Source organism: Seriola lalandi, unplaced genomic scaffold (genome assembly GCF_002814215.2).
Source record: "Seriola lalandi dorsalis isolate HSWRI2012SDOR001 ecotype SW California unplaced genomic scaffold, Sedor1 jcf7180002054888, whole genome shotgun sequence".
Lineage (NCBI taxonomy): Eukaryota > Metazoa > Chordata > Actinopteri > Carangiformes > Carangidae > Seriola > Seriola lalandi.
Window position 1 is genome coordinate 220082 of NW_019525440.1, and position 18500 is coordinate 238581.

Consider the following 18500-nt stretch of genomic DNA (forward strand, 5'->3'; position numbering starts at 1 on the left):
AATGTTCATCTAATTATCTTTAAACTTCAGATCATCTTAATCTATCTATCTCTATCTATCTATCTATCTATCTATCTATCTATCTATCTATCTATCTATCTATCTATCTATCTATCTATCTATCTATCTATCCGCTGGTTTTAGCTGATGTGGATATTCTGCACAGAGATCAGATCATTGGAGTCAAAACTGCAGGAGCAGCAGCCAGGAGAAAAAAAACTCTTACTTTATAAGTCAAGAGAAAGTGTGTGGGTCTGCATGTGTTGCATTTACTGCATTTGCTTGTTGCAGCAAGTTCTGCAGAAGGATCCAGAAACAACAGCTGTAATTAACAACATGGACAATGAGAAGTATGAAAAGTGACAGTGAGACTTCCACTTGGAGAGTGTGATGGGTGGAGATGAAAATATGACTCAACAACAGATGTGAGGAAGCATGAAGAGAAAAATCTGAATTAAAAGACACATGAAATATGAAAAAAACACTCAGAAAGTACAAACAGGGAAAGTGCTGGCAGTGAACTGATTCATAAAACTTTAATGTTCTCCGAAAGAAGGATCTTATTTCAACACTCAGCACACAGTTACATCACACAGGAGAAGTTGGGTAAAATAAAATGAACACTAAGAATAATAATGCAGCTGCAGATTTTCAGTTTGTGTCATCATTAACTTTTCATGCACGAAACAAGAGGAAACAGAAACCTGTCCTCAGAGTCTCAACACCAGGAAGTATTTTCAGGTTATTGACGTCTTGGGTTGAAGAAGCAGAATAAATGTGTCCGGCGTGTTTTGTCCCGTCGTGGACTCGTCCTTGCAGACTGCAGCAGAAACAGTGCAGCTGCAGCGCTGAAGGGCGGCGAGGAGGACACTGCTGACAGGAGAGGAGAAGAAGAAAAAAAACCCAGAGAAATGAAATGAAACAGCAGAGCAAAGCCGCGGACCACTGAGTCTGCAGAGAGGCTATTTTAAAGGAATCAACGAGAGGGATGCCTTAAGAGGTTTCAGCGACCCAGAGGTCACAACTCTCCCTGAACACAAATGCAGCGTCACATTTCTTCCTTTTAATACAACACTCCCGCTTCACGCTGAGCTTGTCGACGTGTCCCAGTTCAAACCCCGACTCTTAAATGTGTGTTTAGCTCCTCGCCGTGCAGCAGACGCTCAGCACCGAGGGCGAGAGCGAGTGTTGAACTCCTGTGACACAGAAATGAATAAACCACATTCTGTTTTTCTATGTATTCAAACACATTCAGTCCACACAACTAAACTGTCCTTTTAACCTTTAAAGCTCCTCCAGTGTAAAGGTCTGTGTCCATGTGTAGATTGATTATAGATCAGCTCTAGCTTCTATATTAATACTGTGAAAGTATCAAAGCCTCAGTCCACAGAGAAATGCACACAGCCTGTATTCAGAAACTGAGCCTTAAAACCAGCCGTCAGGACTTCTGGAACTTTGTGATGTCACAACAAAGCAGTCACCAAGCCCCGCCCACCTGGACCCACCATCCAAACCTTGCAGGATTTGTTGTTTTTACCTGAAATCTGCGATATTTTTATTGGATCACTCAGAAAACAGTCAGCCAATCAGAAGAGAGGCTCAGAGCTTCCTCTCTTCTGATTGGCTCACCGACCTGTTGATACTAGAGCTGCAGAGAGAAGCCTGAGAGAGGAGATGTTAAACTACACTGAGACAGTTTTTAACTCTTAAAACCACAAATATATCTTCTTATGGATTGACACTTCAAATAAAACACAGAAGAAGAAAAGATGGAGCTTTAACATAAAGATACTTTCATATAAAATACATTTAACTTTTTAACTGACACATGAACGGACTTCCAACCATGACAGAGAAACTAGTTGTAACTTATAGTGGAACAAAATGCTAATTTAGCTGTCCAGGATCCATTAAATCAACTATAATCAATATTTTTATTATGACAACGATCAAGTGACAGTGTGTAAAGAGTCTCTGCTGGCAATTCTCCCAGACTGGAGCTCTGAGTCGTTACCAGTGGACAGAGTAGCACATTTTCCCTTGGCAGCATTGAAATTGCAGTTGAAAGAACATGAATCGACACAAACAAGGAACAATCTGTCTCAGTGTAAACTGTCTTCACTCTGACCACATGACCATATTTTCCAGTGATAAAACCACAGGCTCAGAATAATCTCAGTATTGTTTGCAAAAAAATGCAAATTAAATATTTCAGGCTTTGATATAAAATGTACAAAATGAATATGCTTGGTTTGTTCACACCTAAATTCTTACATAAACCAGAAGCAGTGTTGTTTATTTTTTCTGTACAGCAGCATCTGCAGTCAGTGAAATGCACAACAACCAGAAGCTCAATAACAAGCAACGACCAGAAATAAAAGGTTTTACAGCTGCTCCGCTTTTCCAATAATATCAGTACACAAGAGGCTCAACATGTCGCCTCGTATCACATCTGTGTGTGTGTGTGTGTGTGTGTGTGTGTGTGTGTGTGTATGTATGTGTGTGTAGCAGACCAGCTGCCTGTGTGAAGAACAGTTTTCATTATCGAAGTGACAGAAACAGTTGCAGATATTACGCTGCTCTGAGGTGAACGACCCCCGGTGGTCCTCTAACATCGCGGCCTCAGGTCCACTGGGTCCGACTGGATCGCTGCAGGCAGAAAGCAGAGCTTTTCGTTGCCGTGGTTACTAACTTTATGTTTGTTACTGTACCTCAGATTTGCTAATTAGGTGCTAAAAAGAAAACGGTCAACATGCGGGCAGAGCATCACTGGATTTCTGGTTTGTTAAAACAGTCATATCATATCGGACAATATCAACTATATTTATCTATTTATCTATTTATCTATTTATCTATTTATTTATTTATATGTTAACACAAGTTTTGCAACCAGTTCACCACATCAACTTGAACGGTGATGATTTATGTCGATGTCGTGTTCGTAGCGTGTGTCTGTTGCCCCCAAGTGGCCACGAGCTGTTACTGCAGGTTTTCATACTTGATGCTTTACGCTACAAAGACGATATTTCCAAATAACCTCAAGCATTTCCACAACATCTCTCCTCTTATTTTCTTGTTAGTTATCAGCCATCATATACTGATAAGTTCTGAAAGGTTGTTTGTAGTTTTATTAACGATTAATCATTTACCGTACTGTATTAGTTATAAGGCACAAATTAGAAGAATCTTTCAGGTTTCTAGTTTGTGTTTGATGGGTGAACAGGTCTTTGATTTCACACTGAAGTCGATAAAACCAACCACTAATTTTTAGGAGAGTTTATCAGTTAAGAAAGGTCATTCTGTACAAGTGAGCTAGCTAGCGAGCTAACCAACATTAACTACTCCTCAAATCTGTGAGTTGGGAGGAAACGTCGTCTCCAGCTGCTCTTTTAATGTTTCTGACTGACTTGTATAAAAATGAGACTATAACTATACACCTGATGGCTGTGATGATGTGGAAAAGGCTGAGGCTAAAAGCTAACATGGCGTTGTTCACGTATTGCGGTGTAGCTTCTAGTCTGCTATAGATTTATTATATGGTATTAGAGAGGAAAAATCTTGTCATTTTCTTTCCAGCATAAATACATTCAGATGCTAACTATAGAAAATCAAAGGTTTAGTTCAAACTTCACATAAGACAGCATTGTAAAGAGAATGACATGCTAACATTAGCCTAAACTCTGATGATGCCACAGTCAGTCCTGAACAAGACTTTTTCTACTGCACATAACAGTGTAGCTAGCTAATGATATGCTAACTCTGCCTTTTAAGTGTTGTATATACTTTGTTGTAAATACTGGATTTAAATCCTGGGCAGACAGCGGTCAGTGAGGTCACAGTTGTGGCTAACTTCAGCTCCACACACAGCACTTCATCATGTGGAGAAACCTGAAGCTTAACCTGCTGTGATTGGACGGTTGTTCAGGGTTTAGCGAACTGTCCTATGGATGGTAGAGAGTAAAGTCCACGACACCAGCAGCTCAGTGTCTGATGCATCCTGCACATAACTGACTCCACACAGAGTTGTTTAACAGAGTATCAGCTGTTCACTATTCCACAAGCCTCTAAACGCTTGTTCCAGTGCCAGAGTAATAAAGCTGCTACGGTGCATTACTGAGGGTGGGGTGGGGGTGGGGGGACGTGCCGTTACTCAGCCTGCAGGGAAGCACACACACCATCAGGCTCATCAGTGTTTACATCCCTTCATTAGCGTCAGGACACGGCAAAGGTGAACCCAGGGTCGAATTGATTTCCTGTCCTCCACCTTCTTCCCTCCACAAACAACAGCAAACTGCTCAACACCGCCTCTGCAGAGTCCATCTTGTCCTGCGTCTGTCTTAAATCTCTGTGTCTGTGTCTGTGTGTGTGTGTGTGTGTGTGTGTGTGTGTGTGTGTGTGTGTGTGTGTGTGTGTGTGTGTGTGTGTTTTTCTATTTTTAGCTATCGGGGTGCAGATGTCCTTGGATTTGCTGGAGAAGAGGTTCTGGGCCATCGCCAAGCAGGTGACTGAAGGACTCGCTCACACACATGTTGGCTGGTGTCATTTTTCTGGGGACATTACATTTGCATGTATTTATTCTCCTTGAAAAAAAAATACAAAAAATTATATTGAACTTTTAACATGCAAAGCTGCAAACAGCTTTCACACCAGTTTCCAAGGACTTGAGTTAAAGGTCCCATCCAGTCTACAGGTGTGTGTCCATGTGTAGTGTGATTATAGATCAGCTCTAGCTTCTATATTAATACTGTGAAAGTATCAAAGCCTCAGTCCACAGAGAAATGCACACAGCCTGTATTCAGAAACTGAGCCTTAAAACCAGCCGTCAGGACTTCTGGAACTTTGTGATGTCACAACAAAGCAGTCACCAAGCCCCGCCCACCTGGACCCACCATCCAAACCTTGCAGGATTTGGTGTTTTACCTGATATCTGCGATATTTTTATTGGATCACTCAGAAAACAGTCAGCCAATCAGAAGAGAGGCTCGGAGCTTCCTCTCTTCTGATTGGCTCACCGACCTGTTGTTACTGGCGCTCCAGAGAGAAGCCTGAGAGAGGAGATGTAAAACTACACTGAGATGGTTTATGATTCTGAAAACCACAAACATACTGTATCATCTTATGGATCAACACTTCAAATAAAACACAGAAGAAGAAGAAAATATGGGACCTTAAAAAAGAAAAAACTGAATATAGAGTGTGATATTTTACATTCTGGTGATGTCCACAGCATCCTGGTTCACTGCTCGACTTTATTCTGAAAGCCCTGACTGTGTTCACCTTTGAGGGAACAGAGAGCTGTGTGCGTCCAGAAATGAGGGAAGCTATCTCATTAGCTGCGCTGGATCATCCAATTTTATGTAACCCTGTTCTGTGGGAATATAAACTGCAGCGCTCAGAGATGCAGCACGATCTGCAGTCAGTCAGGAGTCTACTACTTCCTGCAAATACTCAGCTCATCACCATGTTCCCAAGGACGAACAATGATTTTTTTTTGCTGCGTGACGATCCAGTAATAATCCTCTGGATTCAGAGGTTATTGCTTCAATTTTCCCTTTTACATTCATTAGGGAGCAGAAGCCATTAATTATAGACATTAAGCCCCTTAGACTTTTCATTAAGATTAAAGTGGAATGTGCACAGACTAAACTCCAATTACAAAGTAAAACAGCAGGATTTTCCCCTTAAGAGACCAAAGGAAAGATAATGTTTCTTGTGCTCTTCAGTCTGCGAGTGAGAGTTTCAACATATAGTTTAAATGGTCTCTTCCTTCATCTTGACACTGTGGAGAAAGATGAGGCATTAAAGTCAGAGATTTAAAGGCACAGGAAACAGTTTAATTCTAAATGAACATACATGATAAATGTTAGCATGCTATGTTAACACTTGAATGTTTGCGTGTTAGCATGTTAAAGCTCATGTGAGTCAAGTAAAATATTCTTGTGGTGAGAACCGTAGTTGTAGTGGGTGTTTTTGCCCCCAGCTGCCACAGGGGGCAACAAAGAGTCTGTGACACTCCTCTCCAAAACAAACTTCAACAAGTGACACAAAGGTGAGATTTATGGTTTTAGCACGCTATGCTAAAACGCAAACATCATAGTATTAACATGCTAGCAAACATTTACACAAGCTAACAGTAGCCCTCCGAGCAAGTGGACTTTCTAACCGCGCCTCCTTTGTGATGTCATCCTCTGTTTCGTCTTTTGAAGGTCCACGGTGCAAATTGAATGAATCTAAATGATATAAATGATAATCATTTTATTTATAAATGTTGGTGTGAGTCTGAGACGTCCGTACATGACATGAAGCCTTTTCCTTCAGCGAACCACACGACCTTTCCCCTGGCTCCACCCACAGGACAAACTTTACTTATTTAAATGTTTTTCGCCTCGCTAGCGCTTCGGGTCCAATTAACGAAAACTTGTCTCCATTTTCATCCATCCAGCAGTTTAGCTTTCTGGCGTAATGAGCATCGCAGCCTCCAGGGGACCCTCGTTTGACCACACACCATATTTGCCCCCAATATGACACAAGACAGACCAACACACACACACACACACACACACACACACACACACACACACTCTCTCTCTGTAGGTGTTTGACCTTGTGGTCGTCTCCTGCAGCTCAGTGAAGCAGAGGCAGCGCTGCAGACGTCCTATAGAGGTTGATGGTGTAGATAATGTTATTAATGAGAGCTGACAGCTGTGACAGGCCGGATTAATGTATTCACAAAGCTGCTTCGCTGCTCACATTAACTCATCTGACTCCACATTCATCCGCAGAACACACTCACATCCTCTCAGAGCTGATTCACACTTTCTTATGGTTTCTTCCATTCAATGAAAACTTGTCAGAATCGATGATACATTGTCTTCTGTATTTCTGTCCCGTTGCACGTTTAATACAAACCAACTACACTGGAGAAAAATATAAATACAACACTTTTGTTTTTGCTCTCATTTTTCATGAGCTTTTGAGTTTTATTTTGAAAATAAGACGTTCATTAGGCAATGAACTGTGGATTTCTAGGGTTAAGTTTCTGATCCACGACACTCCTCCCAAAAAAATGCACATATGTCGCCCAAGTCAAGAGAAATCCTCCCTTCAGTTTCTCATAAATGTCTTATTTTCAAAATAAAACTCTACCTCTTAAAAGGATAGTTCAGGTTTTTTGCTGTGTTTATATTTTTGTTCAGTGTATTTTGCAGAATAACCACATTTTAAACCAAGTTCAATGTTAAAGCTACATCATGTGTCAAACACTGTTAATTCAGCTACATTCACATAATGTGTTTTATTTTGAAAATCTTTAGTGTCCTTCACATGTGGCTGTGGTATTTACATTATTTTGTAGTGGAATGATATTCATGTGATTATCTGTTGTTGTTTTTTTCCCTCTACATCTTCCTCAACTCTTCACCTTGTCTCCTCCAGCCCAGCGACACAGACGTAAGTGATTATTGATTATTGATTTAAAACCTCAGAGTGCTGCTTTTATTCTACATCGCATTAAATGGAGTCGTGTCTTTCTGCTGTTTTCACGGCTCAACTCAAAGTTTTCTTGGCTGCAGCTTGTATTTCAGTTTATTTGTAATAGTTTTCTCATCACTTTTAAACCCTGAGAGAAAAAAACACCTCAGAAGTGAATGTGACAGAAATAATCAAAGTCTCATTGTGACAGTAAAGAAGAATTTTTTTAACTCTTCACATCCTGGTAGAGGCTGCATTTAATGATCCAGACCAATTATAGATAGACAGATAAACATGTATTAATGAGCTGGTAGTTTGTTGGTCTGTGCAGCAGCTTCTGCAGCATCAACCTGATGACCTTTGACCTTTGACCTGGCTTCTCTACCTCATCTTTTCCTCTCAGTGTTCAAACATCGAAGGCGTGTGTCCGCTCAGCTGTGAGAGCGCTGTAAGTAAACACACCTCCCTCCGTCTGATAGTCACCGACCAAAACAATACCTTTTTTTTTATGTTGAAAATCTTCTTTCTGCTGCTTCCTGTCCAGGATCTGAACTGTTTCCTCGTCGACAATAACGGCTTCATCCTGCTGTCCAAAGAGAGGAACGAGGTAAGATCCAAAACCTGATCTGACCCAAAACATAACGCCCTAAAATCCTAGTTTTGTGGAAATAAATGTTTTAAAAAGATTTCTGAACCCTGATGAGAATCTCCACTCGTCCCCAACAGCAACTGATCTGATCAGTTTTTCCTTTTCATTCATTTACTTTTTCTCTCTGAACATCAGGAAAAACTACAGACGGTCAACGTGTCTAGATTCTTGCAGCAAATTAGGGATGTTAGTGAGTGTCGATTAATTGCCATTAATTTAACCAATTAGAAATATAATAATCAATGAAGCAGGAGACCAGGCCACCGGGAGTTACCTCTGACTGTTAGAGAAGGAGGTTGACGGTCGACTGATGCCAATATTTGGACAGCAGGGCGTCTGGAAGATATGTAATGTCAATATCATGTATTTTTGTTTGTTTTTTGCATCTAATAAAATAATAATAATAATATTTATAATAATTTCTTCAAACTTCTACCTGAGTGACTGCAGACCTGATGACCTGAGCAAAGATCATTTAAATTACCAGCTCCTGCATTTATGTCATTGGCCATAACACGACTGTAACAACACTATGGTACGTCACCGACTCAATCATCCGTCACCTATCAGATTGATTTCCTTTCTCTCGAGCAGCCGCTGGTCTTCATCACCGGCAGCGTTTAACCAAACTTATGTTGTCGTTGTTTGACACAGTGAGCAGGTAAAAGAAATTGAAACCCAGAAAACAAACATGGATGTTATTGTTTGTTCTGCTGACTTTGGAGTCTTGGATGTCAGAGTTTCCTTGAAGGTAGCACAACAAGACTTTTCCAAACAATCGCCCCAACTCCTTTACCATGCTACGCTAATGTAGCTCTGCTGCCTGTGACTGACGATCTCGCTCAGACTCTCTTCACGTTGGTTTCCTCGGTTTATTGAAGCAAATTGAAAACAGCTGATAAGGTCCTTTAAGTCCTCGGTTAATTAAATGGGTTGCTAGGTTTAATCTGCTTGGAGTCAGGAAGTCAGGAAGTCAGGAAGTCAGGAAGTCGATTCCTTTGGTAATCAGGAGGAGTTTTGTCATCTTTGTCGTGGCCGCGCTGCGATTCGGCGTCAGGTGATTTCTCAGCGTCACGGCGGATCAGTTAATGTGCTCATAAACAACATCTGGATGACTCACAGGATTTGAGGACAGTTTTGGTCTTAATTTGTGTGTGTGTGTGTGTGTGTGTGTGGTGCATTAGTGGTGAAACATAGCAGCAGCTGCACCTGCCCACCTCATCTGACCGTGGGTGGAGCTTAACCGGAGTTGCCGGACACACGATAGATGCGATCTGTCCGAGGTCACATCAGTCTGACGCCGCTTTAGGTCGTAAATGTTTGTTTTGTCCATCGGTTCTCTGCCACGTATCTGTGCTCAAGGAAGGATCGTGAGACGCTGGGCCCCTAACAGACAAGAGGTCTGTTTATATCCAAAAGGTCAAAGGTCAACTTCACTGTGACATCATAATGTTCTGCAAAAACAGCTCTGGTTGTTATTTCACGCTGTAACTCAGCAAGGAGACACAGTGACCGTAGTTCCTGTAACTTGGTATTTTGTGCGTCAGTTACGTCCATGTTTGCTGCTCCCACTTTTCATCGCTGCGTTTCCACCCATAAATAAATAAATAAATAAAAAACATAAAAACATTACTACATAGCACAACTGGTCTGAACCGTTTTTTTGGCCACAGTAGGCTTCCATACATCGCAGAGTGTAGAGACATGGCGACCCTGAGCTGTCCGTCTGACAGCTGCTCGTTAGCTCTGGATTAACTCCGCCTGTTAAGAGCCATATCACTGAGGATTAATCCTGAGCCACTGTATGCTGCTATAAATACACACACACACACACACACACACACACACACACACACACACACACACACACACACACACACAGACTGCCCCACATCTCTTCAGCTGAGATAGTTACATAATCAATCTCCGGAGCTTCAGTGTGACTGTTGGGCGTCACCGGGAGTCGAACCTGTGTTGTTTGTGTTACGGTACAGTCTCGGTGACCGCGAGGCTGCCAGCTGTGCAGCAGCAGCTGGCTCTGCTCAGGCCGGATGGGGCTTAGTTACGGAGTGACCCTGTGACATGTGTGAGGCTTTCAGGGTCGAACGGACGTCCAGCTGCTGAGTGATGGTGCACAGAGCTGCAGACGAGCGGCTCACGGTCTCTGAGCGATGTGAAGGGGAAACACCGAGAGCTGGAGCAGGTTGTTGTGTCTGTAGATGTTTCTGTTTCCACATGGATGCTGAAGAGAGACTGTGAAGCCGAAGTGTTGAGGGTTTGTTCTCTACTCCAAATTAGTAGGTGATCTAAACTAGACTAACTAGTTCTGTGTAACTGCCACAATCGAGACTGCAAACACAACTGGAATAGGATCATCCAACAACTATTGAAGTGTAATGCATTCACTTATATATGAATGCATATCCTTGTATATCCTGTTTTTTTTTTGTTTTATTTTTATTGTATCTATTTATTTTTTAGAGAAAAGTAAAAAATAAATACATTTTGTCTTAATTCAGAAAAACAAGATTTTTTTCTTTTACTTTTCTCTTAAATTAAAATAATAAAAAAAATATTTTTAGAATTTTTTTCATTTATTTCAAATAAGCTTTTCAGGATTTTTAGTTAATTCAGAAAAACTTTTTTTTTCCTTAATTGAATGCATCACACTTCCGTAAACAACTCCTCCAATCTGAACAACCATATACATCGAGTGTCTCCTGAAGTAACGCCCCCTATGCTGACAGGTGTACCGGACCGTGGTTGTCATGGTTACAGTAATAAACACGCAGACTGTGCATACAGTCGCCATGGTTACTATAATAATCATAGCTTGGTTAGATTTAGGAAAAGGTTTGTGTTGAAAAAAAAAGTACTTTCTCAACATTAGACGGTCTTTGTTGTCATGGTTACGATATTAACAACAATAACTGCTGGTTTCACACGGGAATCGAACACCGCTCTCCTGTGTCATACTTATCCATCCACCACCACCTCCTCCTGACGTGGACTCCATCTCTCTTTACACTACGTCACCGACACTATTCCCTTCGCTCCCGTCATCGTTACTACGACCACTAGATGTCGCCTAGCAACAAAACCTGACTATGATGTCATAATAAGCTGTGGGCTGGTTTTTTTTACAGGACAGTTTCTAAAATGTCCATCGTGCTGAGGAAAAACTTTTTTAATTTAATAAACAACAATGTTTTAAAACTTGATTTTTTTTAACCCACTAGTGGTAAAAAAGTCTTAGAGCAGGAAAGTTTCCTCTTCAGTTTCTATCCAGTGATGAACTACAGGCTCATGATGCTGCTGGCGTCAATGTTTTGTTCATTTCTGGACATTATTGGACGTTACGGTTCGTGTTTATCAATCCAACCTGTTTGCAGCCCGGAGGATGATCAGTGGGCTCCAGGATCATTGATCACAGAGACATTTCCTCTGCACACGGCCGATAACGAGGCCAGCGTTCTGCTCGGTCACCGCGCTCGCCACGCTTCCCCTCCCTGACCTATTTCTGTTAGTCAGCATCGACTTAATTTCTCTGCTGATTAAATATTTACAGTGCCCTGCAACGAGCCACGAGCTGCACCTTCACACCGCGGCAGCTTCAGCGCCGGGGGAGAACTCTGGGTGTTTCCACAAACTTCCTGCAAAGTCCAGACCTCAGCAAAAACAGGGAGGAAGCACTTCATCATAATATCTGCTTACTAAGGCCACTGGGAATGCAGCAGACATGCGAATAATAAAAAATGAGCTGCTAGGTAAATGATTGTTGCTTTAAGGTTACTCCACACCACAACGTTTCACTGCTGTTTGCAGGAGCCGTGTCTCCTGGTCTTTGTCACACAGGTTCTTCTAATTCTGATTCATAATATCTGCGAGGTGGAGAAAAGTAAAAATCTTCCCCAAAGACAAAGAAACGAAACACAGACTCTCAGGTGACGAGCTGATGAAGTGCTTCCCTCTGGCAGCCACATTGTAAATATCTGGACACTATTATTGATCAGACGTGGTGCATTTAATGTCTGTTTCTGCCTGGGAGCTAAACATTTCATCATCTGACAAACTGCACCAAACATTCAGACTCACAGCTAAACCTAAGTTTAAGCTCAAACACCAAATCTAAATTTAAACTCAACCTTGTGTAGATCCGGTTTTAAAGCTCCTCCAGTGTGAAGGTCTGTGTCCATGTGTAGTGTGATTATAGATCAGCTCTAGCTTCTATATTAATACTGTGAAAGTATCAAAGCCTCAGTCCACAGAGAAATGCACACAGCCTGTATTCAGAAACTGAGCCTTAAAACCAGCCGTCAGGACTTCTGGAACTTTGTGATGTCACAACAAAGCAGTCACCAAGCCCCGCCCACCTGGACCCACCATCCAAACCTTTGCAGGATTTGGTTTCTCAGAGTGCAGAACATGCACAAACAGGGTGTGAGTGAAGTCCTGACTGTAATGAACCAGCTGATCAAAGTCCCTCAGAGACCGTCAGCAGAATTAAACCTGTTCGTCTCCACGGCTCCCGCAGGAGTCTGACTCCGCCACATTAAATTTTTTCGTTTACTCCAGCACGTTCACCCTCCTGCTGTCAGGTAAAACAGAAGGTCCGGTTTCAGAGTAAGCAGCATCCGACTGCTAACGCTCGGCAACCTGCGAGTCCTCCGAGGATGCTGGGTAAATCCCATCCAGACGATGGGAGAAGAAGAGTGGGCAGAGAGCAGCTTAGACAAAACGCTCTGAATAATTCACACTGTGCTGCTGCTGCTGCTGCTGAGGGTCAGAGGCCCGAAACACTACTCACACAATGACTTTAAATCACTGGGAAACATTTCTTTATTCCTGCTGCAACATCCTGCTTTTTTTCTGCTAAGACCAGACCTTTTTATTTTTTCCTTTACGTCTGATTTCTCGTATCGCAGCTCACAGACCGGAGGAGACTTCCTCCAAGAGATGCATTTCCTCCAGGAATTTGATAAATTGCAGCGAGGATAATTTAGTTTAGTCATTCTTCAGGGAGCTGTTTCTTTGTTGGCAGCATTTTAATATTTGTAAGAGCTACTTATGATATGAAATTCGTCTTTTTGCTTTGTTTTGAGATTCATGAAGTGAAGTTGCAACAGCAGCCAGAAAAAAATATCAAAACATTATTGATCAGAAAAATAATAAAGACAAAATGAGAATAAATTCAGTAAGAAGTACGTGTTTGAACTTGTAAAGGAGTATATATATATATATATATAAATATATAGAGACAGTATATAGAGAATAGTTCAACATTTTTGGGAAACACATTAAATGTGAGAGTGTAGCTAGCCTAGCGCTGCTAACAGTTCACAAATACACCTCTAACACTCGCAGACTAACCCATATCTAAAAAATAAATGTAAAAGTGATGATTAGTTAGGAAAGAATTATTTGCTGGAACTATTTCTTGACAAAGAACAGTTTATCCATCCACCGAGCATTTCTGTGCAGCGTCTGTGGCTACAGCACTGGTTGTCAGTTAGCGGTTAACAGTAAACAGCTGTTAAAGCTAATGTTAGACATGATACTGTACGAATAGACGTCTGCTGGATGTCTGTCTCTCTGTGGATGAATGTTGGTGTCACATTGAACTGGAATAACAAACACTTTGCTTCATGCTGTCGTCTCCAGATTGGTCGTTTCTTCGGCGAGGTCGACGGGTCTGTGATGGCGTCGCTGATCAAGATGGGGATGTATAAAAAGTAGGAGACACGTCTGACTTCAGAGTTTTAAAAACATATTCTTTGTCGTTTAGAAAATCGATCTTATAACAGTAATAATACATTTGAATTTAAGCATCTTTTAATACAACACAAGGACACTTTACATGTTGAAAATTACCTTTATAAAAACCTAAGCTAAAAAGATCAGTCTCAGTTTAGATTTAAAAACAGATGTTTCATCTGCAAACATCTGTACGTGTGATGTCATCAGTAAGAAAAGCTGCATTAGTGATTAATGACTGTGTTTAAACTCTTCCAGTCTTTTCAGACAGAAATGTGATATAAGATTTATATGTCCCTATATCAAGAGTGATGTTGCTTTATATCTAATTATAAGGGGATATATTAATATCACATATACATCTCTGATATAAGATTATAACATTAAAAATAGTAAAATTTGTATATGTACATATATTAAAAAATATTGAAATTATGAATTTTTATTCTATATGACGTTGCAACAGTATTTGGTAACGATACAGGCTATATTTAATTTATGTATGTAAATTTATTAAAACAACATACATGTAAAAATTCTATATGTTTATATACAGTATGTTTTTCTTATTGATTTCTAATTCATTTTAACATTGGTCTCAGACTTTTGGACCCTACTGAATATAATATCAACATATACTGACAGGCTTTGGGATGGATATATATTTACATAACATCTGTCTACAATATAAGCATACATACATAAACATACATGTTTGTATGGGCTGGACATATATGTCAATATATGAAAATATTCCAATTTCTATCAGGTTTCATATATGATTTTTACAGATATTTTTTTTATGTAATATGTAGATGTATTTCATACATGAAAATTCAATATATGTACAAATATTACGTTTACATTTTTACTGAATCTCATCTGAACCCTTGTCTGTCTGTCTGTCTGTCTGTCTGTCTGTCTGTCTGTCTGTCTGTCTGTCTGTCTGTTTGCAGGGTGTCGTTGTTTGACTACCAGGCCATGTGTAAGAACAGTCATCATCACGCCAACAGCGCCCGTCCTCTGCTCAGCGTGAGTCTCATCGCTGCACTAAACATGAGGCGACTGTTGTTGCCGTAGCGATGTAGTTTATCAACTATGACTAGAAAAGCACCAGTGACAGATTTCATCAGTTTTATCCATTCAACACAATCAACATGTGACAGATTTTCTTCCGTGTCTTTTGGCTGCATCGTGTTAAAACCTGATTTTATCTCAACAGTTTTTCTTGGATTAACGTCTTTTAACATTTTTGTTCCTCCTGCAGCCGTTCTACGGCATCGTGGCGTTGATGAGGTGGTTCTTCTCCAACGCTCTGATGTAAGTTTCTGAGGATCATATTATATATGTGGATTATATAGTAGTTGATCAGTGACAGGAACAGTGGTAAAAAGGCCGATCTGATATTGATAAAATCCCATGAGGAGGAAGCTGCAGCTGGTTTTAAATCTGCAGTGAGATTTTGGGACATTTGTCTGTTTCGGGCCTGAAACAGGATGTGAAATATGTGCATACATTTAATATTAATGGGCCAGAGTGCTGGATTTAACTTTTTTTTTAAATATGCATAAATCAAACAAAGAGTCTAAATGCAAAATGAAATTCTTCACTTCTGGGAAAAGGAGGATTTTTACAAAAACAAAGTGAAACAAATTGTGGTTCAGAAGATGTTGGATCACTAAATATACACACACACACACACACACACACACACACACACATATACATGTATATTTATATACACGATATTTGCGATTGTGACTCTCTATAGTCAGTTATATACGGCTTTCAAATTAAAGAAGTTCATTATGAAAAAAACAAACAAATAAACAGAGATGCAGCTGAAATCTGATGCGTCACACTACAAAGTCTGCTTCCTGTTACCTCATTATTATTACTACAGTGTGAGTTATGATTAATAGATGAGGTCTGTTGTTCTGCTTTGCTGAATAAAACCTGCTTCCACAGTTTCCCGTGAGGAAATAACCAGGTGTTTGTGTCTCTGTCAGGTTCCTGCTGGACTTTAACTTCTGTGGTCTCTGGCACTCTGATTATTTTGTGGACGGTAAGACGCTGTGATCATCCCTCAGGTCAAACCAACGTCAGGTTGATTGACTGAGGTCGAGTTTGTCTTTGTCAGGGTCACGTGTTCGTCCTCGGTCCCCTGCTGTTTTTTGTTGTTGTTGTTGTTTTGAGGTGAAATCATATTTCACAACATTTGAAAAACAGATTTTAGACTTTTACTGAAACAGATCAGAATAAACAACAAGAAATAATCAAGTAAAGATTTAAAACAAATGTTCAGATTAAATAGAAAACAGCTGATTCATGTCAAACATCTTTCTTCACAATGGCTGCTTTATCTTCATCGTCATCTTCATCTCCACCCTCATCTTCATCATCATCGCCACCTCTGTGTCTTCACTGTGATCCATCTTCATCCATCCAGCCAAGGCTGGTTATCACACAAGTGAGTACAACGTGTGTGTGTGTTTATGAAGAGGAAATGTCGTCACAGAAACAGACAGATGCTGAAAACTGTGTGCGCGCGTGTGTGTGTGTGTGTGTGTGTGTGTGTGTGTGTGTGTGTGTGTGTGTGTGTGTGTGTACGTGCGTGCGTGTGTGTGTCTCAGGTCATAAGCAGAAGAAGGTGGAGGCGTTGCAGCCCTGCGACACGGCATATCCCGGCTTCATGTACGACTCGTCTATCAGAGAAGCCAACAGCCTCATCAAGTGTGGACGCTGCCAGAAGTACGACACACACACACACACACACACACACACACACACACACACACACACACACAAAATAATCTTCCTCACTTAACTGACAGAAGTTGGCAAAGGGAAGGACATCATCTCTCTCACACACCATCGGCTCCATCTAGTGGCCGAAACTGAAAAGTCTTATTGATGAAATAATTACGTTCATAAATCCACCATGAAACAGGAAGTAAACAGTTAACACTCACACACTCAAACACACACATTACAACCCTACAACAGAAAGGCTAAAAGTAAGGAAAACTAACTCGAACTTTGAAGATGAATCCACAATTTCAAACTAAGCTGTATCTATAAAAAAATTTGCTGTCAAGGTGAATGATTATCTTTTAAATGTTTGTTTTTTTATTTCTGTTAGTTAAGGCGTTATTCATATATTGATAGTTAATGTGAAATAGCTTGTTAATTGAACAAATAAAGTTAATGTCAATGAGTGAGCAGTGATTGTTATTTCAGTCTTTTGTTGGTAACTCGGTGAGTATTAACTGATCTGTGATTGTGTCTCATTAATGATTGATGAGTGATTGGTGTTTGATTGATGAGTGATCGGCTGTCACCTGTGTTTCAGGATGTTCGTGGTGCAGCAGATCCCCGACAGTAACCTGGTTCTGGTTGTGACGCAGGCGGATTGTGACTGTTCTCGTCAGTATGGACCGATCCTGCTGGAGCCCAAAGAGATCAAATATATCCTTCACAAACACAGCGCCACCTGCTGAACAACAACCACAAGCTCTGTGCTTGAAAAATGAAAATGAAAATGTGACAGTATAGTGAGGTCTAAAAACATCATAGTATAGTAAGGCATAAAAAGTAATTAAAAGTCATAGTATCATAAAAATGTCAAAAAAAAGTTCATAATATAGTAAAGCATAGAAAGTCATAAAAACGTTATAGTATAGTAAGGAATAAAAAGTCATAAAAAAGTTATAATATAGTAAGGCATAAAAAGTCATAAAAATGTCATAGTATACTTAGGCATAAAAAGTCATAGTATAGTAAGGCATAAAAAGTCATAGTATAGTAAGGCATAAAAAGTCATAAAAACATCATTGTATAGTAAGGCATTAAAAGTCACAAAAACGTCATAGTATAGTAAGGCATAAAAAGTCATAGTATAGTAAGGAATAAAAAGCCATAAAAAGTCATAATATAGTAAGGCATAAAAAGTCATAAAAAAGTCATAATATAGTAAGGCATAAAAAGTCATAAAAATGTCATAGTATACTAAGGCATAAAAAGTCATAGTATAGTAAGGCATAAAAAGTCATAGTATAGCAAGGCATAGAAAGTCATAAAAAAGTCATAGTATAGTAAGGCATAAAAAGTCATAAAAACGTCATAGTATACTAAGGCATAAAAAGTCATAGTATAGTAAGGCATAAAAAGTCATAAAAAAGTCATAGTATAGTAAGGCATAAAAAGTCACAAAAAAGTCATAGTATAGTAAGGCATAAAAACGTCATAGTATACTAAGGCATAAAAAGTCATAGTATAGTAAGGCATAAAAAGTCACAAAAAAGTCATAGTATACTAAGGCAAAAAAAGTCATAGTATAGTAAGGCATAAAAAGTCATAAAAAAGTCATAATATAATAAGGCATAAAAAGTCATAAAAACGTCATAGTATACTAAGGCATAAAAAGTCATAGTATGGTAAGGCATAAAAAGTCATAAAAAAATCATAATATAATAAGGCATAAAAAGTCATAAAAACGTCATAGTATACTAAGGCATAAAAATTCGTAGTATAGTAAGGCATAAAAAGTCATACTATAGTAAGGCATGAAAAGTCATAGTATAGCAAGGCATAGAAAGTCATAAAAAAGTCATAGTATAGTAAGGCA

General features: G+C 39.9%; 1 protein-coding gene across 1 annotated transcript in view; it reads left to right on the forward strand.

Moving 5' to 3' along the window:
* LOC111671895 (voltage-dependent calcium channel subunit alpha-2/delta-4-like) overlaps positions 1-17373 on the forward strand; it is a 57959-nt gene extending 40586 nt beyond the window's left edge. Inside the window, exons 28-38 of the mRNA XM_023429120.2 lie at positions 4440-4501; positions 7435-7449; positions 7874-7918; positions 8015-8077; positions 13781-13851; positions 14830-14905; positions 15141-15193; positions 15883-15938; positions 16323-16343; positions 16507-16624; positions 17226-17373. Of these exons, the coding sequence (XP_023284888.1) occupies positions 4440-4501; positions 7435-7449; positions 7874-7918; positions 8015-8077; positions 13781-13851; positions 14830-14905; positions 15141-15193; positions 15883-15938; positions 16323-16343; positions 16507-16624; positions 17226-17373 (728 nt within the window). The remainder of the gene's footprint in view (positions 1-4439; positions 4502-7434; positions 7450-7873; positions 7919-8014; positions 8078-13780; positions 13852-14829; positions 14906-15140; positions 15194-15882; positions 15939-16322; positions 16344-16506; positions 16625-17225) is intronic.
* Positions 17374-18500: the final 1127 nt, after the last annotated feature.